At 39.9% G+C, this 27594-nt stretch overlaps 1 protein-coding gene and 1 long non-coding RNA gene across 2 annotated transcripts; one reads left to right on the top strand and one right to left on the bottom strand.

Moving 5' to 3' along the window:
• The first annotated feature begins 350 nt into the window (after positions 1-350).
• LOC118333519 lies at positions 351-27594 on the top strand. Its single transcript, XR_004796974.1, has 4 exons — positions 351-667; positions 21166-21230; positions 27027-27185; positions 27450-27594. It is a non-coding gene; the product is annotated as an uncharacterized LOC118333519 (long non-coding RNA).
• On the bottom strand, positions 4115-19790 carry frmpd3 (FERM and PDZ domain containing 3). Its single transcript, XM_035669198.1, has 15 exons — positions 19750-19790; positions 19477-19631; positions 18737-18839; positions 18392-18437; positions 17554-17658; positions 14643-14750; positions 12303-12434; positions 11619-11738; positions 11167-11303; positions 10518-10644; positions 10032-10121; positions 9608-9787; positions 9208-9343; positions 7617-8501; positions 4115-6918 (listed from the first exon to the last, which is right to left on the bottom strand). Exons 1-15 carry the CDS (start codon positions 19788-19790, stop codon positions 4115-4117), a joined length of 5169 nt encoding a protein of 1722 aa, XP_035525091.1.

Raw genomic sequence — 27594 nt, 5'->3', positions numbered from 1 at the left:
CCCACACATCACGCGTGCGGCTCTTCGGGGCGGCGCGCACGCTTTCACTACGTTCAGCCGTGATTGCGTCATTCTGGGCGGGGGAGCGAGCGAGCGAGGCACATCCATGTACTCTTCCTGAGTTTGGCTGTGTGGTCCTGCACACACTAATGCAAATAAAACGCGCAAACGTATCCAAAGTGAGGTTCTGCATAGTTGTACACACGGAATAAGAGTTTTAACTGCCCCCGGTCGTCGTGTTTTACCTTTTATTGCCTCAAATATTGTTCTGAATTGTTTCATACAAATCAGGGGCTAGGCAATTGGCGTTATGTCAGTGTCTGTAAACCATTAACTTGCCTCCACTAAACCTCAGTATCGATTGTGGGTCCTCAGGAAATGTGGGCTCCTAGAAAATCCACAACCTTTCTTGGTTTGGAGGATACTGCAGTGCATGTTTAGGCTAAGACACATTCCCCTATTAGCTTGATCTAAGGTTTTTTGGTGTTGGATTTATGCAAAATGATATTTAGCTTGCAGCTCTTTTATAACTCAGATTCAGATTCAGCGATAACAAGTTTGCACATTCCTCCTGTGTTGTCATTAAAGCTAAAATCTATCTCCCCTCAGGGCCTCAGAGACAACAGGGCGCAAAACAAATGTGCTTCAACAAAATCTGTAAAAAGAGGTAAGTATAAGCCTTTTTAACTGCAGACATTTTGACTTGTCATAGTAGGAAAAAACACAGGTGTTACTAATAACATTAATGGCTCTTTATTCAAATGTCCCAGTAAACCATGACAATGTGACAGTGAGCCAGCATGCTTAATACCAGGACCCTGAAACTGACTAACTAAATTGAATTCTGCCATCATTAACTTTAATGTTTGCACCTGTGCTTTTATGTCTACTGTGAATAAAGCTATCGACTATGACTGTTATTCTTGTATGTTTAGGTTTTGATTGGTGTGTAAAATTATGGGTGTATAACAGCCACAGACAGTTGTATTTTCACTGGATTGTCTTTCTTGTTGCCAGTTTTGTAAATGAGCATAACCTTATTGTTTCGGGCAAAGAGGCTCCCCTGGCTAGTGGTCAGCTTAGCTTCAAATGCTTAGAAATAACATGAATGACACAGATTAAGTAAACCTATAATGTTAACAACATAAAGCCATTTTGCTGTTAATTGTTGGTGTTGTGTCAAGTCAGGGAGGTTTGCACTGTTGAGTCAACATGACTTTTTGTCAGAGGCAAATGAATGAAGCAACCACAGCAGTAAGAAACTGCTGGCAGCAGCAAGAGAGACGTTTCCAGATCTTTCACATGACGTCATTTGTTTGAAGGCATTCTCATGGACATCCTGTCACTACTGCAAGTTTACTGCATGCAATGTCATTTCCAAATTCTCTGAAAGAGTTTATATAATATACTTTATTGCTCTTAAAACATGAGTTAACTTTGTACACAGACAGAAGACCACAGTGACGACAAGATCATTGACAGTAAATAAAGACAGGAATGAATAGGTGCACATAAAGAAACAATGGATTAAGCCATGGCGGGCTCATCGTGTGAATGAAACACAGACCACTGAAACCAAATCCACACAGTTTAGCAAAACAACTGAACAATGACAACCACAGAAAATGTTTATCATAATGTTAAAATGTTCAAGTGCTGATGAGAGAATATTGTCTGATATTTTTGTTTATAAAAATAAACATGTCCCATGCTTTATACTCGTAATATACTCATTAAAATATATGTTTTGCTATTAGTCTATGTTACATTACTACTATAAATAATTACCTTACAGACATGTTTGATCTTTTCCTTTTTACAAAATAGTGAAGAGTTTGGATAAATCTTGATGTTACAAGTAATGTTTTAAAAGTGTTTCTTGTTCTCTCAAATATTTTATCTTGCTATTTACATTTACAGTGTAGAATAATACATTTCCATACTCAATATCATTTGCAAAACATTAACATATTGCCACCATGGCCTTTCATTTTTGCCTGTTTTTCTACTTTAGAACTGGAAAATTATCCGTACAAACAGTATCATCACCTTCAATGGTCAAAGTATCTGCCCCTGAAAGACTAATACGTAAGGGAAAACATGCATTACAGTGAAAGAGAAAACACTGCATATGGTTATGGAAAATGCCACATCAACAGCGAAGGACAAACCATTAAAAGAGAGTGCTTGTAAACACTAAATGTGTCCTGAAACCAAGAAAATAAGTGCAACACAGCTGATATTCTGCTTTTCCTTTTATACTCCCAGTATTATAAGACAGCCATATTGCTTAACTGATGAATAATCACATTGTCCCACAAAGTCATATTAATAACAAATAATCCAAGTTGAAAAATATAGATACATTTAAAAATGAAATAACTGGCTCAAATTTACAGCAGTACTAAAACACAATTTGACTATAACGTATGTGGCATTTAAATGAACCACCCTTGATTTCTAATGTTTATCAAATATTGAACATTTGCAAGCTTTTTCATCTACAGTATGGACACGGTATGGCACGCTAAAATTAGTTTCCTACCACCGTAACAGTTCACCTTTATTCAAGGCTAATTCATTTAAATACTTTGACTCAGATGTTTACATCATATACAGTATTTTATAAACATTTGAGTTATTTTCATTGGAGTACCATGTAAACAGCAATATCACATTTCTTGTCTTTAGTATTGTGGCAGTCCAGTTGTCACTATTAATGTGGTTTCACAGCACTTTCTTTTAACAGTATGTCCAGTATACATGTTAGGCCAGCACAATCATAAAGCCTCTGTGATTAAGAATAACAAGAGGATGAGACACAAAGAAGATTTCAGACAGGAAACAGATGTGTTAGTTTTATTAAAATACATAGAAAACTACTTTGTGTGTTTCTTATATATTTGCTAGGTTGCACAATGTATAACAGCACATAGAAAGCAAATTTGTTTATAGTGTATCTGAAAACCTGAATAAAAACAAAGGATCCTTTGAAACGGGTAAGCTTTAGCTTTGAGGAGATGAATTATGTAAAAGTGGTGGTGTGGAGTTTTCAGCAGCAGAGTGAATAAAAAACACTTAATCAAACATTAAAAGATACATTTCAACTTCAGAGCTAATTTCAGAGGTTGTGCAAAATTCTAGTGATAAGCTTACTCACTTGCAAGTGGATGGTTATATTTAAAACTATGATTCACGACAAGTGAGATGCAAGTGAGCCATGGATCTGTGATGGTGTAAAATACACTCTGTGCGTTGTTAAGTACAGTGTGGGTATTCCTTCTCTACAGCTGAGTGAGGTAACAACACTCTTTACCGTATAGTGGATAAGACTATGACTTGGGTCTCTGCTACATTGTCTGCCCTGAGCAGGTGTGTTTCAAACCTGCACTGTTATAGTGAGAGAATGGGCCTCTGTCAGTCATTATAGTTTAAAATGTCATACCTGTCTTTCATTTTCCAACACTGTCACTTACATTTTCACTCTTGTATCAGTACGCCAGACATAGTCAACATAGCCAACAGAGATCTCCATTTTGCATTACAACAGTTAGAAAATTCAACAAACACACACATCACCATCTAACCAACCAACGCTTTGGACTACGCAATTAACAGAAGTCGCTACGTGACGAGATCTCTGAAATATTTTTGTCCAGAGCAGAGCATACACTTATTTCTGATGATTTATTATAATCTTTATAATTCTCTTAACTCAATACATTTCAAATATATTCTTCACTTTTTTCTTCACAAAACTTTATATTATTTGCTAAGTAGACACAACTCAAATATACATTACATATAAAATATTATACTATAGTGACTTATGTATATTGTGAATATTGATATGAGGTGATTAGCCCTGTATCACCCAGTCTGTTATAGGGTTCTTATTCCATTGTGCATTAGTTTGGTGTATCTTTATATTTCAAAACAAGATCCACGAGGCTACCTCAGGGCCTGTAAACATGGGATGGAACAGCTGCATTGCAATTTATACTGAAGATTGCATGACTTGTAAAAAATGTAAACAATAAACAAATAATGAATTTGGATAGAGTAGCCACCCACATTCTGTACTGTTTTGATTACATCCCTGCCAGATTTATCCTTACTGGGCAGGCAGAGTTTTGATGGGTCGAGTGAGTGAGCTCATGTTATTGGTGTTGGAGGAAACTTGAGGGCTCACTGTCTTTGTTGGCAAGCTGCTTGAGTGTCCCATTGATTCTTCTGCTGCACGTAGAAGCAAAGTGTAGTTGATAGCTACTTCTTCAACTTTTCTCAACAGCTGCAGCCTCTGGGTTTCTGAACGAACCCCTCTGACCAATTTGATGAAGGTCTGAGTTAGTTCACACAACACTTGAAAGCTGGCTGTGACAACAGCAAGCATTCGTGTTGGACTTTTTTCAACACTTGCCACTCGCCGACAAGATGCTCTGAATTCTTTGAAGCGCACCGCCAGCTCCTGTTTGTACTCTGCAATCTGTGAGGGCTGAAGACGAGCCTCACCCTCAGCTTGTGGGCTGTTAGCACACTGACGCAGGATAGCTAGCAACTCATTAGCATCCAACTGGGCATTTAGGAAACCATCAGGCAAGCTGAAACTTTTCCCCTGTAGAGCCTGTACCCGTGCCAGGCTCCCCTCCAGTGTACCACAGGCTCTCAGGTCAATTTCCTGTGTTTGTGGCTCCTCCTCTTCCTCCTCCTCTTCCTCTCCACTGCAGTCCTCTGCATTCAGAACCTGGAGTGTTTTGCTTACTACAGGAAAGGTACGTGAGTCCAGCTCCATGCCTGGAAGGACCTGAAGGGGTATGGAGTATGAAAGCTCGTCCTTCTCACTGCTTTCATCTGCTGCTTCACACTTCCTGTAGCAGAAACAGAATGAGCAGCATTTATCTTTTTCATCACTGTCTTCACTAGGCAGGGTCAGCAGCACCTCGTCAGTCCCATCTTTACTTTCACGCAGTAGCTCTTCTCCCTGAATAAAAAACACACCCTTTTTTCCCTTTCCTTCTGTCTGGTGAGACTGAGTGTGGACTGGCTCTATTGGAGTGGGGAGCCTCAGCCCTGTGGCCCTCACTCTTTCCATCTCCTTCTCTAGGCTCTTGGCTTTGGGCTTTACTTCAGCATACACAGGTGTGTTAGTGCTGTTATCCAGCTCTCCAATGCTGTAACGCCTCTGGAGCTTCTTATATTGTGGTGCTCCCATGCAATCAGTTTGAGAAGTACAGGTGGGCAAGCAGGAACCCTGCTCTGCCCTTGGCTCCCTTGACTCAAGGCTGGTAGAGCGTATTCGTGTGGTCTTGATCTCTAAGGTCTGAGGTCTCCTGGTAGCACCTTGGGTGTGAGGGGCTTTGGAGACTGCTGGAGGAGTCTTCGAGATAGTTCTGCCTCTGTGTTGTGTCTCTGTTGTGGAGCCAACTGGTGTATCAGGTAGTCTCATGCCCCTACACATTCGCTTACAGTCACAGCTGCGTCGCTGCTCCCTGGAGATACCTGGTGCCTTTAGGACAGGGCTGGTGCGGAGCTGGCAGGCACAAGGAGTGCCTGAGGGCACAGGTGAGGATCCCTGGGGCAAAAATTCGCCCTGGGATGACTTCGGTTTCAGCAGCTCCTCTAAGAACTCTAGTTCATACTGACGGACTTTCTGCAACTGAGCCCTTCGCTCATCTGTTTCTCTTCGCATTCTTGCAGGGAACGTAGCCGAAAGAAGATTTCTAAAGCTTAAGAAAGGGGCACTCCGCTGGGACTTCCCCTTACCACTACCTTGCTTCTTTGAGTCTCTGGCTGGGAGAGTAGAGACCTTATCTACAGAGAGGCTAGGTGTTGTTGGATCATCTAAAATAGGTAAAGATTTTATGGGGCATTTCTGTGACTCAAGGTGGGATTTGCCCGGGGCAGCCTCAGCCTTGCTTTCAGCTGCTTCTTTTCTCTCTGCTTTAACAGGCAAACGAGGCGAGTACTTGGTTTGCATCTGAGGGCTGGGTTTTGCCAAACTAGGATCTGCTCCTACTTTCACTGTATTTTCTTTGCTGTTAGCCAGCTGTAGGCCTTTGGCACGAAGACGCTCATCATCTGTGGGGGAGGAGGATTGAAACACCACTACCTTCTGAACCTGTGGATCTTTTAGTCTTAGTTGGGGTCCAGGCTCCTGCATTGGGCATGTGCAGAAGAGGTCATCAACTGGCAGAAGTTCTGCAGAGCTTGAAGGCTTCATGGTCTCACTAGAGGCAGTCTTGGCATCTTGGCACATATTAGTGGGGGAAATCTTGGCAGAGGCAGTTCTTTCCAGAGGCAGGAAGATAGGTAAGGCTTTGTTGCTAGGGTCTGTATTAAGAGGTGCTGTTGTCTTCCCCTTTATACCATCAGAAAGATTTTGGCTCAGTGACTCCCCTAAAGAATTTGAAAACTTCTGATCTTTACTGACTTGAGTTGTCAGTGAAGCATCAGACACTTGAAGTTCTTCAGGTGACTTAGAAGGGGGGTCTGTGGTGTTTGCTTTGGTGGACTCACAGTTTGCCTTCGTTTCTGCTTTCTGTTCAGTCTCAGTAGTGTCTTGATTGCCCCCCTGCTCTGTCACAACACTGAGCACTGCAGAGTCTTGACTGGGCCCGACTTTAAAGGGAACAGTCTTGCTGAGGATTACTTGCTTGGGTGGACAGCCAGCACGAATCTGACCCACAGAGAAGGCCCCAGTCCCTATGGTCTTTGCAGTGCAGCCAGGGATAGCCAGGGGAAAGTCGCGGCGGCAGAGAATACGTTCCTTGTTGATATGGTGAGCCAGCAGATAGGCCTGGTTCTGGTTCTGCTTCATAGCCGACACCATCTCTGAAACATCTGTCAATTCAGAGGAGTTGGTCTCATGGCCTGAGTCCAATGATGACTCAGGTGTAATGGCAGCTAAGACAATCAGCCCTGAGGAGGAGAACACAGCACACCATTATGGTAAAGAAATAACAAATATTAATAAGATAGAAATATTCAAATTGTATATTTTTGGTTTTACTGTAGTTGCCAAACCAGACATTTACAGTTGAATGGATTCATCTTGACATTCACAAAACAGCAAAAAATATTTTGGAATACTTTTACTTTTAATTTGTTCTCAAAATCAGTCCTTTATGATTTATAACCCCTTTTCAGACTGCAAACTATGCACCATTGGGCTTGCCTCACCCAACCTGAAAGAACTGCTGCTTTTGCATGCAGATGCAAGTGTGTGCTTGAGAAATGTGCAAAGACTAGCAAATTTCCTACTCTGTGTTTAATAAAAAAAAAGTTTAATTATGTTTTTAAGACACAGTGTGTAATATTGAACTATTGTTTTCATTTGTGTAAAACCACGGTCCATAATATTTTCAGCTTCACTATAATAGTGTTCTAATTTGGGTTATCGGTCAATTGTTCAGCATCCTGTAGGTATGAGGTAATTTTGCACTTATTGTACATGGATTGCTACCATAAAATTAAGAGATTACAGAATTTTCATGCCATTTCACAAGGAGATTTTAGTAAGACTGTAGTTATAATGAAAATATGATGTATTGTAAATGTATTATAATAAATATTTAATTGTATCAGTATTATTGTTGTTAATGACTGAGGCTGTTGACCTGCAGTCTGTGTTGGCTGTTGAGGATGATGGGGGTAGTCCTCAGAGGCTGCCAAAGCCTCTAGTGCCTGTAAGGTGGACACCAGAGCATCATCAAGTTCCTGGGCATGATCTCGGACTGTTCTCGTGGCAACATTATCAATCAGTGTCACAGGCACATCTTCCTTGGCTTGGGCCAGCTTCCCAGAGGCAACCCCTGGGCTGGCACTGGTTCGAGCCTTCCTCCCTCTCTTTGTGTCATCCTCATCTGAACTGTTGTCCCTGAAGCCAGGTGGTGGGGCAGCAATAGCAGGTGGTGGTGGTTGCAGCTTTTCTCCTCCACCATCTGGCTCGTCCTCCTCTTCATTCCCCGGGGGCGGTAGTGCCATGAGGTCAACAGCACCTCCATCTCGGGAGGCACACGCACTGGAACAGTGTTTTCCAGAGCTCCCACTACTGTTCAATGCTGTTGTAAGACCCTCTGCCCTGTGCCTGGCTTTGCAGGAGTCACAGAAGTATCGTGAGGTTTTCTGGGATTGTCCCATAGTTTGGGCTCGGATTCGGAATCCTGCAATCTCCACTGCTGGGGTTTCTAAAACCCCAGCTATTTCCTCTGTACTCTGCTGGGTGGGGTCTGACTTGGTGCGGGGCCGCCCAGGGGGCTCTTGGGAAATAAAATTCTCATTGATGTCGAGTTCAGCTTCGGTGTGTGTTTGGAGCTCTTGAAATTGTTGTTGTTCTCGAAGGTGGACATGACACAGGCCTAGATGCTGAGGCTCTGCTGGAACAAGGGCCCTTGCGGAACCTGACTCCCTGTGTGAGCTTTCCCTCTCGTCCCCTCGCCGCCCTCCACTTGGCAAGCTGGTTGCCCCAGAACGTGGGTGGGCATGGTGGGAGCTTCTGTAATCTGAGGATAGAATTGTCAGAGCAGTGGAGAGTTTGAGGTGTTAAGAACTAGTTGGGATAGAGAAGATCCTTATGGGAAAGCAGAGGCGACAGCTGGTGGTCACATGGAGATTATTTGTTATTTCAGAGATGGATGTTGAAAGTTGAAGTTTGTTTGAGGTTGGAGGGTTAGATTCTGGTGGAATGTGATGGTATAATGATCCTTCTTAAATGTGGACTACAGGTTGAGACAGCAGATGGCAGAGGATCTGTTCATGTTTGAACAGTAAATGTTTATGATTACAGCAAAAAGTACAATTCACTCCACAATTCCACAATGTTATTCTAAGAAACATGGAGTATCCCATTCCAATGAGTCAAGATTGAGATGAGAGGAGAGAGAGCAGAGGGCACCATGGGATGGTAGTTCCAGGATAACCTGGTTACTACAGGTAATGGTTTCAGCCAATGAAAAAGCAGATCAATGTCCATGTAGACTGAACATATAATGAAGATTGTCAAATATTGCCTGACATGCAGTGTCTAATATGATGCTGAGGTAAAGACACTTTCATTTATACAACTCTAAATGCGTGATATGAATGTTTCATTGTAAGCTTTTGAGTAAACAGTGTTGTTTTCTGTAAATTATTTTACATTTGATATATATTGTCTAATCAGAGCATTTGTTCAAAATGAATCACAAGTCAAAAAGACTTCTAACATACCTGCCTTGGTCAGCTGAGACTGACCAGGAGTCCGGAAGTAGATGGTCCGTTTAGGGTCTACAAACAGCTTGTAGTAGCCAGAGATGAGGCAGGCAAAATTACTGGCATCAGGCCATTCCATGAGAAGGACCAAGGGCTGCAGAGGGTGGTAGGGAGGGGAATTAGGAGACTATTTAGGGGACAGGCAATGAGCATTGCCTGCTCATTTTGTAATGACCTGATGAAATAAAATGTATGAAACTGTTGAAAGATTTGGTTCTTAATAATTTTATCATTTATGAAGTTAAAATAAAAACTAAAGAGATGGCATGCAAATATATATTTTCACTAGTGCAAAATTGTGTGTCTTCAGATGTATCAGGTGTAATTGTGTGAATCTTTAGACACAGTGTTGTAATACCTTGGCCTCATGGATTGTCACCTCCACACGAGCCACCCCTTGGCTCTCTCTGTAGAGCTGGATCTTGGCAACCCTACTGAACTCGGCCAGAACGGTTGTGAGGTTGTTTTTCAGGTCAATCACATGACTAATGCCATGTCGAGGACCCACCAGTAGTGTTGTAGCTGACTGTTTCTCATCCTGTAGAAGGACACAGGAAATTTACAACAGCATTTACTTACTATATTGGAACGTCACATTATACCTTTCAAAATTCACTGTTTTGACAGTTTCATTAAAATGTTAAATCAGTGCATTGAAAAATGTGCCCCCTCTGCGACTACATAGACAGCTTCAAAGACACATTACGGAAAATAAGTGGAGCAAGGAATTAAGTAGAAGAGATACATGTATTCCTGTACCCAAAGATTAAAAAATGCATTACCAGTCCAACAGTGTGGAACAGTATTCCACCAAAAGGTGGGAGGTCGTTGAGTACACGCATGTACTGCAGCTTTCCTTGGAGAGGAGGGACCTGTCAACAGAATGATAAACAAGAAACGCTCATCTTTGAAAGAGTAATCCTCCTCCAGCACTTCCCATGTCCTCCTGGGGGCACTGTTGAGCCACAGATGTTGATCATGAGGTCTTATGCAACAGTTACATCTATAGAGATTAAGGGCTTGTCCTAAGATGAAGGACTAGTTATCAAGCAGACATAACCATAGAATACAATAAATTAAAATCTCCTCCAAAGAAGCAGCAATGTGTTGATATTTAAATGTTAATAGTAATCAAGAGTATGGTAGATCTTTATGTTTTTGTTATGCTTATGGATGTGTAACCAAAGACAGTAAAATTGTCCACAAATAATAGATATTTCAATCATGGAAATGTTTACAACTAGTGTCGAAATCTTATATGGAGAAACCTTGTTGCCCGAAGGTGGTGGATGCTGGTAGGTCTTCAGCAACTGAGACAGGCTCTTGCACACATTCTTCTCCTTGACTGTTGGGAGCAGAGTGAGGGGAAGGAAAGGCTCGAGTCCCCATTCTTTTCTGTGATTGAGGGCAAAAGGGAGAAAACAAAAAAGAGAAAAACAACAGTGGAGTAGTTCAGGGAAGATATCCCAAGTGAGAAGACAAAAGAGTTTTTTCATCCCATGGGAAAACACAGTGAGCCTAGCTTACATCCTCTATGACTCCTGGGTTGACATGGCCACACTAAGTCTATTACAAGCACAGTAGGTCTGTTCTGCTTCTGTGGTTGTGATGGCAGAAGCTAATTACTTGCTAGGTTGAGGTTTTGAAGAATAAATGAGCAAATTGAGGGAGAGATGTAATTTCAGAAAGCAGTGGATTTCTTTGTCTCATAACAACCTAGGCAAAATGATCCCAGAGTAATTTGAGTTTTTAATACTATTGGGATTAATTATTAATCATTTAGACATTATTGGATGAAGGAACCTCACCATGGGACTCACTGATATGCTACACAGAATTGTTAATGAGGTAAAAAATGCAATACATCATTTTTTGTCTGTAAGTTCATTTGAAAGCTAATTTAGTTTGTGGACTTACTCGACATGCTTGAGAGAGATCTTCTGATTGGGCCGTGCGGAGGACACAGTGATGTAGATATGGAGAGCAGCCAATCGTAACGTGATGTCAGATTTCCAGTCCATTCCAAAGCGCTCCTTGATGACGTCATTGCGACTCTGTTAGGACATGATAAAATGTTTTGTGCACAAGGAGACAGCTTCCCAATTCATTAGACTGTCAGATATCTATAGTTAATGTGGAAGCATTGTTGGAGTCCTTACAAGAGGGCCATTGTGTCTAAAGCCTGATTCTGGCATATGCAACCCTAAAGGCAAGAGTAAACATAATCTAATGGAAACAGTAAATACAACTAGCTACTTGTAATAACTTATCATCACTGGCCTCCCTTGCTCCTCAAGGAGACAGCTTTCCAACAGTATCTTGAGATTGAATGACATACTTTCAAATGCCCCTTTAATCCAGCACTTCACCTGTATATAGAGGTACTCAAATGCGGCGGGGTCCCTTCTCAGCAGGTCTGCAGGGTCCTTGGGGAAGAAGCAGATGCGGAACAGACACTTCATCCCTTGGAAATAGGTTCTATGCACCACCTGAGGGAACATGGCATTATTAGTATCAACTGACTTTATCTTTGGCATTAGTCACACATATCACACTATCATTTTCTATAGGTGTGTGTTAGCAATGCGATGATAAGTGTGTGCAGATTTAGTTTTATCAAAGTGAGCAAATGCAAGAAATGTAGAGCCAACAACAACCAACAGCCTACAACATAAATATACAAGACTGAAAGTCAAGAAAGAATGTGATTTTCATTCAAAATCACAGAATCGTCTGATTTATGATTTATTATTTTAATTTCACCTTTCAAGTTTAGAGCTCTCAACTTGCTTTCCAGTTTTCCTGACAGTATGCCAGATTATCTGATCAATAAAAGGGCAGCAAAACCACACCACAATAATGACCCCCCACCTAGAATATTTGTCTAAACCAACCAAAAGCAACAAATGCTGAAACTGTAAGTTTGAATGCAAAACACAGTTTTTTTCAATTCTCATTTTGGCACTTTGTCATATATTCATATAAATATATAGCTGCTATTGTCCTCAGACTTTCTCATACTTATACTCATTTAGCTGTCTTGTATTTCTTACATGTGTCAGAGGCTGGTTGTCCTGCAGTAGATGCAACCTTTGATTCTGGTCCAAACCACCTGCCTCCAGCACCAATGCAAAATGCTCAATGTAGCGCAGCGAGAGGCGGTCCTGCAGGGACGAGATCACATCCTGCAAGAAGAGAGATTAGATTAGACTGAAATACATTTTCACAGTAAGAACACATTCTGTTGCAACAAAAAACATATATTTGATTGATTGTATGGAGGCCAATTTTCTGAATTCACTCTGTGTTTGTCAAATTGATATCCTCAAGATGTGTTTAGGCTCTTTACTTTATTTTATATTTGTCATTTTGTACTATGGAGAGCTTCCATAGATATTCTTTATTCTGTGCAGTGAGTGCATCCTATTTAAGAAAATAACAACTGCACGTCAGGACGCTTTAAGTCTGTCAGTATGAACACTCATTAAGAGCTGTAATGTATGTACACTAATGGTTTGCTCTTCATAAACAATTTAATTGACACTTGTTAATGTCACCTAAGCAGCAGCTGTTTCTGGAAAACAGGGATAAGCTGTTTTAACAGTATCGACCTGTGCGGTTTGCATTAAATGACGTCTGGGGAAGCCAAATAATCCACTGAAGGACACACAATGCTATAGATTGTATTCTAAAATACATCAGGAAAGCCTCTTTAGTTGACAGACAGTCTAATGGGCATCCTATTGTATCATTGATTTAATCCGTAGTATTGTTTTATTGATCCGAGCCTCCTTATTATACTGAAATACCATTTAATTAGGCTGACAGGAGCAAGCTTCCTCTATCTCTCCTTTAAAGTGCTGCTGTGTTTCTTCTTTTCTCCCTCACTCTCCCTCCAAGAGCAGAGGAGATATTTGTGAAATCTAATAGAGTCTATTTAATGAGTCTGCTCGGAGATGTCAGACTCATCTTAAAGGCTGACATAGAGACAGAAATGACCTCTGTCTGACTGAATTCATTTGTTGCTTTATGGCCTTAATCACATAACTGATATTTTAAACTTCAAAAACTGATAAGATAAAAAAAGAAAATTAAAGCTTTTTTGTATTTATCATCTCAACGCAATTAGATACAAACTTGAGCTTGGGCGATTTATTGTCAAAGTGTTAAATTTACGTGTGACAGACCTTGATGATGTGCAGGAAATCATGGAGTGCGCCTGGGTTGTATTGATAATTGCTCCCCATGAAGCTCCAAAACAATCATATTATACAATTGAAGAACCATAGAAATTCAATAATATGTAAAAGCCACCAAAAATCAACAGTAGTATATGCTTGACGTACTATCACTAAGAACGGGACGTTATACAATTCTGTCACAAATCCTGATAAAACAGTGTAACAACTCAGTATTTTGTGGTGAATTTCCATTAGTGGGATAATCGTGAATTGGAATTATCGTGAATATTTTCACATGATTGACTTGAAAAGGCTGTCTAGCGCTCTTACATATAAACATATTTGATTTCCTGATTTTTTTTTTAATTGCCACAACTAATCATGGGACGTTGAAGATGCGATTTATCTCCTCATCTCCCTGTCGTTCTTTAGTTTGGAATCCATAGTATTTCCACACATCCAGTTGAGGCAATTAAAAATAAATCGGGAAATCAATATAGGCCTGTATCTTAGAGATCTGGACAGCTTTTTCAAGTCACTCATGTGAGAATATTCATGATTATCCAGATAATGGAAATTTAACACGATAAACATGATAAAATCATATATCTTACATTCCTAGCCACAACTTGATGTGTGGAAATACTTCAGATTCCAAACTAAGGAACGGTAGGGAGATGAGGTCCCTAACTAAGGTGTCGTATCTGTGATGCAATAAAAACATTTGTTTCTTTAGAAAATAAGCTAAAGTAATTCCTGTATGTTTTAGAGCAATTTTAAGTTTTAAGTATATTTTAATGGTGAATCGCATTTATTTTGTCCAAGATAATCGTGACATGATATTTTTATGTTGTCCCCTGTCTAATTATCATTTAATAATCATTCATTTGAAGTTGTGTTTCAGGTCCCCTGACAAATGCTAAGTCCAATATTCACTCTTCTGTTCTGTGTTGGTTTTTACTGGCTCCTGGGGAAAAAACAGTAAAGTTGACACTAAACACTAAACTGACAGTTGACTCCGAAGAACTGGAAGAAACTGCAGAGTTGGGGGATAATTATCTGTGGGTTCATCACTACAAATGACCAATGCCAGTACAGTCATTTGATGCACTGTTAATATGAAAATTCATTATATCTGCTTTAAGTAAAAATCCCAATGATGTTTGAAATTCAGTTATTTTTCCCATGTGCACAGCTGTAGTTAATACATACCCTAACAGTGGTACGGCTATCGAATGTAAAGGACTTAATCTGTCCATTCTCCAAGAACACCTTCAACACATTTGGTATGAGTAGCAAGGAGTCGTCCTTGAGCATTGTCTGAAAGAGATTGAGGGAGAAAAAATTTGTTTTAGTGATGGTATGTGTGGGAATGTGCCAAAGAGGTAATCAAGATTTATTTGTACAGCAAAAACACAGCCAGCTGCATTGGTAAGTCTGTGCTTTGTTACTGAGACAAAAATAAAAAGTAGTGAAAAAGGGAGGGGGTACAAAGGAGGAGTATTAAAAAAACAAAGACACCTTATGGATGGAGAGATACTTCAGCTGAACTCTGGACAGTCAGAGAAGGAGTAAAACTCTGCCTAAGGATGCCCATCCCATGCATTGTATCAGGATCAAAGAGGGCTTATTCAGTTTATCCAGTCTATCCATTCAATATATATGCCACGCAAAGAAAATTGGATGCTAGGATTGAGAGTATTCACCACAGAGGTTCGTGAGTAGAAACACAAGAGGAGAGGTCTGATTCAAGGTTACTGCTTTTACTCAAATAACTTGTTAGAAGAAAAGTTATGATATACCGTTCAGTTCTTCTTGCTAAGATGTGACAGACACTCTTCCCTCCCTGTTGCTGCCTCTTTTTCTTTCTTTTTTTTATCTCACTGAGGGCTTTTTAAGGAAATGGCTCATGTAGTTTCAAAAAACCACAGAACCACAGTTGTGATCAGAGGTAAAGAAGATACCTAATGTAATAAGATAGACGCACTGTGACATGTGGCAATGATGCAAAGGGAAACAACCAAATCAAATCAAATCCATAATTTTGGGCCAAAACAAAATCAACCCTTATCTTTTTCCTGTATTTCTTCTGTTTTCTAATCTAATGATGGGGTTTGTAAGAACAATAGACAGATATTACTCATGACACTAAAGGGATGTGGATTTATTTTAACAATATATCTCAGAAAAATGCATTTAGTTGAAATGAAGAGCTGTGTCCACAGCAGATGCCCAGCAGTCTGTTTTTAGAGAAGTTAAGTGTTCAGAAGGCTCAACAAGCTGTTCTTCTGCGCAGATTGGAGTCGACTAAAGTCTGAGTTATGAGCAAACAGATCTTTCTCCATACTGTACCCTTGAAGCGAGGGTGAACCAAGAGATGCCACCAACAGGTCTGTCACTTCCCATTACAAGCCATAACTTCGTTTTTGTTAGTGAGGCTGAGTTGAGGCCGATTTGGCACATAACATGAAAATGTTATGAGATGCAAATCACAGTTCATTGCTATGGCCTCATCTCTTTCCTCCTCTCTTTCTCTCAATAAATACCAGGCTAGTTGGCCAGCACTGGTAAATCTTCTGATGATCAATAGAATCCCATGGCTCCTGGTCACTGGAGACAGACATTTAGAAATGTCTTGCCATGGGTTGGTGGCTGAAACATTTAATCATTACCAATCATAGCATCCACCTCCTATCTCTGCCTCAATAGTGCCTTGTGTTCTGTACCTTTAGCTCTAATAAATTTGATTCACAAATCTAAGAGAGAAACAGGGAGGAAGATTAGTTCATTCAGAGGAGGTCCAGTCCCAGTACTGTATTGCTCTAACCATTAATTGAGCTGAGGGCCTTTGCTGATTTGTGGGAATATCTCTCACTTTACTGAAGTCTTAATTTAGATCTAATAATGGAAATTTCTGGGTTCACATGATGTGGACTACTGGTACTACCAGGCTAGAGTGGATGGTAAGTGAAAAACAAGCTTGAGCTGTCTGCCTAACACTCTGCATTGGCTTCATTTAAAGGTTATCAGAGACCTGGTGGTCCGTGTGATGATGCGCAATCTTGTTCTCTACCATCTTCCATTAAGTTCAGGTAAATAGAAAATGGAACTATGAAATGCCCTTTCTTCCAACTTCTGATTCTTTATTGATTGTCCGTTACTTGTCATCTTCGAGCTCCTCCCACTTTACAGTGTAACCTCCTTTTCCCCTCATAGTGATTGATTGACCACCAAGGATTAGGGACTGTATGAAAGTTATTGTTGTGGGGAAAGATGCTGAATTGTCAAATTGAATTTCACTTTATAAAAAAGCGAGGCTTGGTTTAATTAATGTTTTCCTTGGACCCTCCCCTTCACTGCAAAACACTCTTCCCCCAAATACCTCAAATTAATATATGGCAAACAACAATAACATAACACAATGGTTAAAATAAAGCCACTCTGTATTTTTGAATAACGAGCTGCTAAATAAACTTAATACAATTATTGCCACAAAGTGAGTGAACCATGAACAGGCATCAAGGGCTCGAGCACTACAACATTTTCACCCCGCTCTATATCCTCTGCATATGGCAAAATGCACCTCCATGGTGCACAATAAAACCATCTTTTTCATGTAACTCGGAGTCATATCTCTTTTAATTAATGTAGAATTTGGACAATCATCCCTTCTGACCACCCTCTTTACCAAGTAATTCATTTGCATACAGTCTCTTAACTCACACATACACCGCACAGCAGGTCTTAATTGCATAATGTGTAATAGAGTAACCCAAGCCACATAAGTGTTGTTTGTAGCATGGTGATGTCAGGTAAAAAACTTGCACAACCAAGATTGGACACAAATATTTCAACATTTCTAAGTGATATTGTGGGTGTTTTTGTTGCTCCTGTGATAATTCAAATCAGTCAGGGAAGCAATTTATTCAAGGATAAACCTGGACCAAAGGACCTGGACCTGTTTTCTACACACAGTAGAAAACAGACTTGAATAAGAGGACGAAGAGAGGCTACTTAAAGCTTTTTTGCAATTCCTGATCAATCAAAAGAAATACACAGCAGGAGAAGGAGGGACAGAGTAACAGCATGTGTTTGCATGAGAGACATGACTAGTTGAACTTACTGAGTCTGGGTCGCTGATGGACACTTGCTCTGAAAAGCGCACTTTAGGCGGGTTGGTTCGCAGGCGGGCCTTCTTGGCTGCACTTATGAAGGCAGACTTAGGTGACTGAGGATGAGAAGAGAGAGAGAGGAACTCTTGAATCAGCTTGAAAGAAGAGACGTAAATGAGAGAAAAGCCCCTGTGACTGCCAGTGCTAAAGAGACGTGTGTTGGAGAGCCGGCTAATGCTGCTGCAATGCGACAGCTGCAAACCTGCTGTCAACTTGAAACTCACCTGCTAAAAGTTTAAATATTTTTAAATTGTTGTGCTTGTTGGTTTGAGCACAATAAATAATGTTAGCTACTTAAAGCCAACACAGGCAAATCCTTGCAGAACTGTTGCATAACTCATACCACTATAGGACTCCAAGGTCCAAATTATGAAATAAAAAAATAAAAAATAAAATTAGAGTAAATGTTTTTGTATCATATTGGTATTTCATCTTTTAAAAATATACAGGTCAGTTAGTCAGCTAAATAAATGGTATATTTATATTCCCTCCACATGGATAGATGCACACACAAAATGTATTTAATAAGGTCTCATGGAGATGTTTATATTCCTACATAGAACTGCTCTGAAAGGGCTTACCAGAAAAAGAAATTACTCTAATGTGTAGGCATGGCCATGAATACTAATTTATGTCTGCATTGCATTAGTGTGCACTTCTGGGACAGAATACTGTGCAGTGTTTCTGTATGATTCAGAGTGACAGGAAAAGCGTTAAGACTGCTGAAGAGTAAGAGAAATCCTGAGGGAGAGAGAAACATGAAAGAGAGTGAGTGTCCCATTATACTACCTGATGGGGCTGCAGCACAGTGAGAACTATAGAGTCTTTGCAGCGTCTATGGAAAGACAACAGAGAGTGGAGTGGGTTAGATAACGCCACGGACAGCATGGTATTTGGAGCGCTTCTCAGGGTTTATATCTGCCATTTCCTCGCTGTCCTTGAGCTGCAAAAGGACTGACTCATCCACAGGTTTGTGTTGATGTAACACATCACCAGCAATAAGAAACAGCTTGTTCCTTGTATTCCCCCCTTTTTACCCATGTGCTCTTTACTTCCACTTGTCCGTGTTGCTGGTTCCCTGGCCCATACCCTCCCCCTCCCCTCCCTCCCTCCTGGGACAGTAAAGGATGTTACCTTACAAGGTCTATGACTCTCTCTCGGGGCGCGTCGCTCACCGTCTCCTCGTTAATGGCCAAGATCTGGTCTCCAGGGAGAAGCTTGCCAAAGGAGGGGCCGTCTGCAGATAAGACAGGACACAGCCACCAGCATACAAAGTCATATACATACAGTCCAAAGTGAAGTTTAATTTGACTCACCACTTAAAGTGCCATCACTCTCCCTGTATGCTCTATCTCATGGGTTTTTCAAAGTTTGAGACTGTGGGCCTTCCCTTAGATAAAACTTAGAAAAGAGTGCCCCTTCACACCCCCATTTACTTTTTTAGTTTCACTCAAGTCCTGAATGCTTTTTGATCACACTGACACTCAACAATTGAGCCAAGACAGCCTAACATCACCGTTTGACATGCCTTCAGACTACACCAAATACTTTAAAAAAGGTCTGTCCTAAGGCATTTATTAGTTTTTGACTCAGAGAAAGAAGAAAAAACATTAAAATTCTGTAAAGAAAAAGTATCTTTGAACTGTCTATTTAACCAAATCACCCATGTTTAGCCTATTCTATGTGATCTCCTTTTGATAACTAATGTAATAACGAATTAAATTTTTTTTAACTTCCATTCACTGAGCCTGCTCTAAAACAGTTTGGAGCCCCCCTGGGGAGGCCCGCCTCCCAGTTTGAAAACCTTTGCTCTGTTTCCCTTTCTCACATGCACACACACATACACACACACACACACACACACACACACTAACCAGCAGAGACGGAGCGTACAATGACAGGCCTCTGACTGCCTGCAATGAAGCCGAAGCCTTGAGTAGGGTGACGCTGGATGGTGACCTGTCGAGCTGAGGCAGGACTTAGGGTACCACTGTCCATACCATCCTGGCTCTCCTCTAACATTGCAGAGCTGTACACACACACACACACACACACACACACACATTCATATATAAAAAGGCATATATCCACATACATTTTTCAAATGAGGAATATTCAGGGTCATGGTTGTATGTAGCATCGTGTACCTGTCACATGCGTTCGTGTGTCCATCCTGGACCTTGGCCATCCCCTGAGAGGAGGGAGCAGCATGGGACAGGGTTGCACTGCAAAGGCCGCTCTCTGTTTTGCAATCATTCACCTGCACAAGAGAAAGGTGGAGACAAGGAAATAAATAAAATACCCTGCTATCTCCCCAGTAAAAATACTTTTTTGTAAGTTTTTGTATGAAACTACTGCTTTTCTGAACACATCTTGTTATGCTGCTACACAGAAAAATAAAATTATAAAGGTGAAGTTGAAAAATGTATTATTCAAAATTGAAACTAACCAAGTTACATTTGGCTCCTTTCAAGTTTTTTGCAATATATATTGAAAAATCCAGTATGGAGGTAAAAAATGTAGGCATTTTTGTTGCTAAAAGCATCTGACATTTGAGGCCTGCCTTTAGAGAACCTGCAATTATCTAGGACCCATAATATAATGCTTATAGAGTATGTAACACTTTAAAATCTCTGAATCTGCCAGTCTCTCCCAGTGTGGACCAAGCTACTGCTGTGAACCACACATGCTCTTTTGCAGATGCCTGTGTGGGAGGCAGTGAAAGCAAGATTACTGAAAGACTGTGTGTGAGTGTGTATGTGGCACATGGGTTTCTGTGTTTGTGGCAGAAAAATGACTGAGAGAAAAAAAGGGTGGAAATGAATGTGTGAGGGAAAGAGAGACAGATATTTATGCTCGTATCTGTGATCTAGGACTCTGATGATTGCTGACTAAAGATGAGACAACGATGGTAATAGCGCAGATGGGCTAAAACAGAGAGACAGATAAAGAGCATGACAGCACTGTTCGGGATTATTATGCAGGGTTACAATGTTGAGAGCAAATACCTTTCTGAGTGCCACAGGCAGAGAACAAACTGTCACTAACAGGAGGCTGAGTCGCATTAGTCAATAGTTCAGATTCATATTCTTGTCACTTGTTGTTTCTGATAACAGTGGCTTATGGGGGAGCATGGCTCATTTACAATTCCAGTGATGCATTACTGATCTCTACCTTGTGTCATGGTATCAGATGAGGGTTGATGTATCGTAGATAGGCTTCATATTAAGCTCAGTCCATGACTAAAAATCCATTACACAATGTGTGCTTTGAATTTCAATTATACTAATCATTTAAAAAGATTAGATTTGAATAAAAGTTTCTGTATTCAATATTCAGCTGACTCACAAAGGATCATCTGTCTGTATCAAAGGTGCACAACGTTGACAAATGATGCTGCACCAGCTGGTTCTGCCGCTAAAAAGGATTACATGTTTTTGATTGAGAATGATTATTTTCTCCTTTGATTTTCCCCATGGATTGTGACTTCTCTCTCCATCTTATTCTCCTTCTTTCTGTCCCTCTAATGACTTCCTCTTTCCACCACCTGTCTCCCTCTCCAGTTGCTGTAAGGGACACCCATTCTGTTGGACCTTTAAGGAGGTGCCAGTGACTGTGCATTCATCAGGTGTGTGTGTGATTGGTGTGTGTCATTATGAATCTCAGTTACTCCTCAGCACCTCTTCTCCAGTGCAGAAGAGCCAAGATTTGTGACCTCAGCAAGGAGATGACATAAATATCCTTGTTGTGTGAATAGCCTGCACTTCAAACTTGTCCATTATTCACACAGCATTTGTTGTAGTCTGATAGTCCCTGAATCTTTTTGTACATATCAGAATCAAATAGGAAAACTGAAATACAGCTTGAAATACAAATTGTGCAATGCCACCAACGCCATCGTATACAAGCATATATAACTGTTATTGAATCAGAAACTGAGGAATATGTCCTCCTCGGTCTGTCTTTGTCCTGTGGCTTTGTGAATAGCACATAATTTACAGCTTCAAATTGTTCACTTAATTTAGAGATGAGTTATTGGCATTCAAAATAAGTGGTGAGGAGGAACTGAACAGAAGGGAAAGCGATGAAGGTAGCCGGGGGACACTGAAGCTTACACTTTTGCAAAGATAAACAGCCATTCAGCAGAGGGGCCGACCTTTTACTGAGAGAGGACGCCGAGGAATTCTGTCAAGAAATGATCCCCAAGGGCATCGGCATGCCTGCCCGTTGCTATGACTACAGCTCTTGGTTGCTTGTTGAAGCTCGGGTGGACGGAGGGATAGTGGGTGGATGAGAATAGTGATGTGGCCAGACGCTCTCCGATCACCCCGCAGCCACTGTGGCCAGATGCCAACATTTCCTCAGGCAGTAGAGGTCAGGGAATCACATACCTGCTCTGCTCGAGTGTCCCAGTCTGCAAAGCCTCACAAGGCCTCAGGGTCTGGGAAGAATGACCTTTTACTTATTATCCTCCCAGGCCTGCATTCTAACAGGATTATCATTAACCTGGAGGGACACTGCATTTCATACAGCAGCATTGCTGAATAGCTTCATTTTTAGTGTGGTCAGATGTTCAACAGGTTTGATTTTGTGACCAACTTATTATTTTATTTATTCCACAAGATAAAGCAATGCAACAGAAAGCATACACTGCAACTTTGATTGCTCTTTATCTCTGACCTAACCCCTTCCCTGTGGGTCTTTCTCTAAATTACATTACACATGCGAAAACAATGCGTTGCAGAGTAAATAAGGAAACAAATAAAATAAAATAAACATTGATGTCATTGTTCTAGCTGCATTAAGTGGCTCCTTCCCAGCCCCGAGCATAATCTGTCCTGCCTCATTCATCCTAGCAACAGAGAGCTCCATAGCTAAAAACTCTATTAAAGAGTGATTCCACTGATGAATAGGAAAGTGCAGTGATTGCCACCTGACCGCCAGCATCTTTTTAGCAACACTGCATGTTGATGACCCACAGCTGCCTTTGAGTATGGTTAAAGTCAGATGTGTGAACACAAGTCACATGACTTGAACTTGAGTCACAGATTTGATGACTTTAGACTCGACTTGACAAAATCAAAACAGGCCTAATGAATCACTTGATCTTGATCCTTTTGACTTGAAAATACTTGATACCTTCCCCAAAGTCCAAAGTATGTTGTTAAGTAATGAAGTGTTATTAGTAAAAAGTGTGCCACAAATCAATTAATTTCCCTTAATTCCCTGAATCAACCAATGTTAAAGCTATTCATTCCCAGCAAGTCAACACTTATTCCCAAGATCCACTGTGACGCAATCCAATCAAGTTGCAGGAGAGAACTAGGAAGAAGTAACCTTACGTCATTGAGCGCCAGTTGGAAAAAATAACACCAAAGATAATTTAGTTTCATTGGTTCTGTTGTTAAAATTACACTACTGTTATTTTTCTGGGTTCTAGTTTAGTTGTTTCCTGTTTTATTTTGTAATACTACACTTGTGTCAGTTACTTTACTTCCTGTCTTTGTCTGTTTTCCCGCCCTGATTAGTTTCACCTGTGTCTAGTTATTCTCAATGACAGTGTTTCAGATTCATTTTTTGTTATTTGTTCCCAGAAACTTTGAACTGATGGCCAATCCCACTTGACGTAAAAACATTTCCCCATTTGGTTAAAATCACACAGGGTACAGTTTGGAGAAGTACAGTATATTCATCATAAAGCACTGCTTTGGTGTCAAGTTGGATATATGAAGTTCAGGTTTGTTAGTTTATGATTCTGGATTTTGTGAAGAATGAGAGACATTCCTCAAAGTTTGGCCCAGATGATTCAGAGCAGTCTTTATTACATAATTTTATTATCACTAATGGAGTCTGTATATATTATAACAAAGTGTTATAAATTAAAGAGACATGTCATTAGTTCATCCTGATAGTTTGTTAAACCAGTATTAATCATAATGTCACATAAGCTCTGAAAAAATATTTTTTTAATAAGGTACTATAGAATATTAGTGTATTTGGTTATTTGGTTCTGTTGGAGGCTACAGTTTGTAGTTATGTTGAACTGAATTGGATTATTGCATTATTACTAATATATTACAACATGTATAACATGACCATAATTCATAAAAAAGAAATAAAATAAAGTTGGTATAAATATGCAGCATTAGTATAAATGTCCATTGCAGCAATGTGTTCTTGCTATTTAAGACAAAACCAGATAAAACAGGAATAAAAGAATGACATGCACTTGTAGGTTATAATTTAATCAGATTCGTTTTATAAATAAAAACAGCTTTTACTGTCTGGCCTTAGCAAAGACCTGGTACATATCAGACATGCCCTGGGGGACAGAATCATTTCATGTTTTATAAACCAATAAAACAGTCTTAAAATCAATTCCAGTTGTGACAGGCACGTTCTAATGTGCTCTCTGGTCCTGGTTAAAACACCTGCAGCTAAGTTTTATGTATTATTGCTGACCAATGCCTATATCTTGCTTAGAAAGGAGGGCATTGCATTAGAACAGTCATATAGTCACATTCAATTTTCTTTAAATAAAAAAGAAAAACATAAATAATGGCCCAATGTTCTTTGTTACATATCATTACATAAGTGCAGACAATTCTGAAATGTGTCTGTGGGCTTGAATTGCATTTTTGAGAAGAGAGTCACAGCCCTTAGCTGCTGTAGCTACTGTGGAAACTGGATGGGCTCTGCAGGAAATTTGCCGTGAAAGAAGGAAAATTAGTTTAGCAAAGATGAAGGACATCTTAGCCATTGTGAATACAAATATTAAAGGCTGAAACCTACAGTCCTGTTTAGGAAAATTAGACATACCACTGAGAACCCTTGAGGAGCGTAAATAAGTTGCCTCTCCTTACGTTTTGTGACAGAATACACGTACGGTCCCTGCTTCCAGCCAGCACAGTTGCTCACTTTACCTAGATCCTTTCCTTTAAGTTTAGCTTAATTTAGTTTATTATCTAAACTGTACTTTAATTGTTCTGTGGAAGTTGTCTCTCCTTATTGAAACAATTGGCGTGATCCTTGGCTAATATAGGATGCTGCAGAGGCTAAAGAGCCCTTATTTCATTGTACATCTGTCTCAGACCACATTTTTCTATTATGTATTCAAAATTATGAAACGCCACTAAAAATATTGTTGAGACCTTGAAAATACAAGCTTAAAGAGAGAGCTGGCTAACATTGTTAGTCCTTAATCGGCCATCACTGTTTACAACACATAGACACAAAAAACCTAATCTGTTTAACATAGATGTCTTGCACTATATTTGATTAGACGCATTAGTAGGGAATTTTGTAAGAGATGGTGATGGTATATGTAGCCTCTTTAATGATATAGCTAACTTGTCAACAGGGATACGCATATGGAGGACATTGAACACGACAACATTGATTCATGCATTTAGGGTAAATGGATGCAACATTATTTCTGCCCGTGCAACATTATTCAGACTTAATTAGTTTAGCCTATTCCCACATGCAGGGGTTGCAGCTTAGCCTTTTGGATGCTGCGTCTCAAATGTAGATTCTTAATTATGGTTTAATAGGAATTAAAGAGTCCATTCCAGTGACAATTAGCATGGCACTTCCACTTGGCACTCTGAATTATCTGGCTACTTACCCTGTTGATGCTTGAGGAATTTTCACTTATTTTACTGTTGCACTAATTGTTAATCTCACTGATTAACTGCGTCTGGTAAATGCCTGAATTATAAATTATAATTTGATTCAGAGATGGAATCAACTGCAGAAACTAGGGAGTTGTGTAGCACTAATTGGAAATTGAGGAGAGTCATAACCGACTGTATGTTATTGGATCATTGCCTTGAAAGCCAGACAATAGGTAAGTACTATCTCAGGGATTATTTATGACTGACAGACAGATGAACAGGCCGAGTTTATATCCTCTAGCTGACTAAATAATTTATGAACATAAGAATGCAACAGCATCAGCGCTGGTATTTTGTGAATTCAATTCTTATTGTCTACATATCTATATATAAAGTTTAATTTGACAGAGGTTTAGCTTTTTTGATGCTTGAGAAGGGTCTAGGGCTTGGGTATAAATTACTTTGATTGGATATATAATATCATATTTTTCCCATTTAAAACTAGACTAATTTAGTAGCCACATATATACCCTATGCATTTAGCTGTTGATTCAGACAAATCAAACAAAAACAGAGGTTAAGATTTGATTAGGCACGCCATAGGTTTCTAGCAAAATAAAAAATAAAAATTAATTTAAATAAATTCTAAAATATAATATATAAAGTCAATCAATAAAGGGTACCATTTGCATCTTATTGGTAATTTCAAGATTCAACGATACAAATAAAAGTATAAAAGTTCAAGATGTGAACACCCTGATTAAAAAAGTGTGCATCAGATATAACTGGGGAATATCTCAAGATGCATCTTTGCATTGGTAAAATCTTTCATTATTTATATATAATTATTAGTAAAGGCCCTCTACCTTTTATTATTTAGAAATATGACCAATAATATGTGACAAACAATTTTATATTTAGATTCCTCCTCTCAACTGTTTCCAAGCTCTGCTTAAAATATAAAAACTATCTTGAATACCATACTGAATTGCATAGCTTTGCATAGCATTGGATCGCATTGTGTTGACTCAGATCGTGTCAAATCGCACTTCATTGCAATAGGGCTGTATTGTATCATGAATTGGATTCTTGGCAGTGCATCGAAATGTTTATCGCATCAGCCTCAGTAATGGAGCTGCACATCTCTACTTAAAAAGTACGGTGGGTGTATGCCTTTGGTCTGTGGCCCTCCAAGGGAAAAAGTTGAGGCATCCCTGATCTACATAAAAGCAGTGTTTAAATGTATCCAAGACAGATTTACTTTCTTCTCTGAATAGTTATAATAGTTTGAATAGTTGCAAGAAAACTGCAATGTAAGCAACTTCTTAAGGCTTTTCTGTTCTTTGTGACAAGATACAGCTTAACCATAGCTTAAATATGTTGGACCACAAACACTAGAAAAAGGGCAATGCAGTGTTAAGACGGTGGATCTTACTACTATATCTAATTTTGCATACATATGTATATTAAGTCATGTTCCATACCCATATTCCCCATTCAATCACTGAGAAATCCTCTGTCAACCTAGAGCGTAGACTGCCAACATTTCGTATCAAATGTAGCAAATCCTTGAATCTGAAAAAATCCTGTTAAGATTATGAAAGAGGCGACACAATAATCTCCCAAGTGTACTGTGAAATGAGCCGTCCTGGACAAAGATACTCTGGCTGTCACATGTCTGGCCTCTAGGAAGCCGCAAACATGAAAGTCATTCTGGCGACATGGTCACCACTGTCTTCAATCTGTTTTCAATTGCTGTGATAAAACCAGTGCTAAATATTTATGCTGTTTTTTTGTTTTTTTTACAGATTTGTGGTGATGGACAGGCTTTTGCACTGAGAGAGCCAATCAAATGAAGCCATCGGCTAATCCTTTCTGTCACTGCAGGCTGCCCCGGCCAGTCCCACAGAAATCATGCAGGACTACACAGTTAATTCTGTGGGAAAAGTGAAGGCTGATATATGAAAGTCAGTCCTGGACTTCCTCACTGATAAACTTTTTATTATGTATTTTATCTGCAGGATTGGATCATTTAAAACCTTAGGCAGTCCTTTAAATAAAATGTGAAGTATAGCTCACCTTGATTCCTCTGCTATCCTTCACCATTACAAAGCAGTTTTGTTTCAGCCATGCATACACAAAGATGTTTTTTTTTAATTTACATTAACAATGACTTTCCTATCTGTATCGCACATCTAATCTGCTTTCCCCATTTTTTCTCACTCTTGCAGGAAGAGTCTCCAGCCAACCCCTTTTATTGCTGTTGCCAGGTAAACAACAACAGCTCATCTCTTTAAGCCTCACTTGACATGCTGGCTCCTTGCATTTCTGTCATATGAAATAAAGATGCAGACACAAAGATTTGTGCAGCTGCAG

This window comes from Morone saxatilis, unplaced genomic scaffold, assembly GCF_004916995.1.
Source record: "Morone saxatilis isolate NCDOM2014 unplaced genomic scaffold, NCSU_SB_2.0 Contig22, whole genome shotgun sequence".
Lineage (NCBI taxonomy): Eukaryota > Metazoa > Chordata > Actinopteri > Moronidae > Morone > Morone saxatilis.
This window is presented reverse-complemented; position numbering and strand designations above follow the sequence as displayed.

What these genes read in the sequence shown, in the direction of transcription:
- frmpd3 (XM_035669198.1), bottom strand. Translation starts at nt 19,790, where the DNA reads ATGGCCAAGGTCCAGGATGGACACACGAACGCATGTGACAG. An exon ending in TGTACGCTCCGTCTCTGCTG is followed by an intron (nt 18,840 to 19,476) that starts GTTAGTGTGTGT and finishes TCTTATCTGCAG; the next exon opens with ACGGCCCCTCCTTTGGCAAG. An exon ending in ACAGCCAACACAGACTGCAG is followed by an intron (nt 6,919 to 7,616) that starts GTCAACAGCCTC and finishes TCTCCTCCTCAG; the next exon opens with GGCTGATTGTCTTAGCTGCC.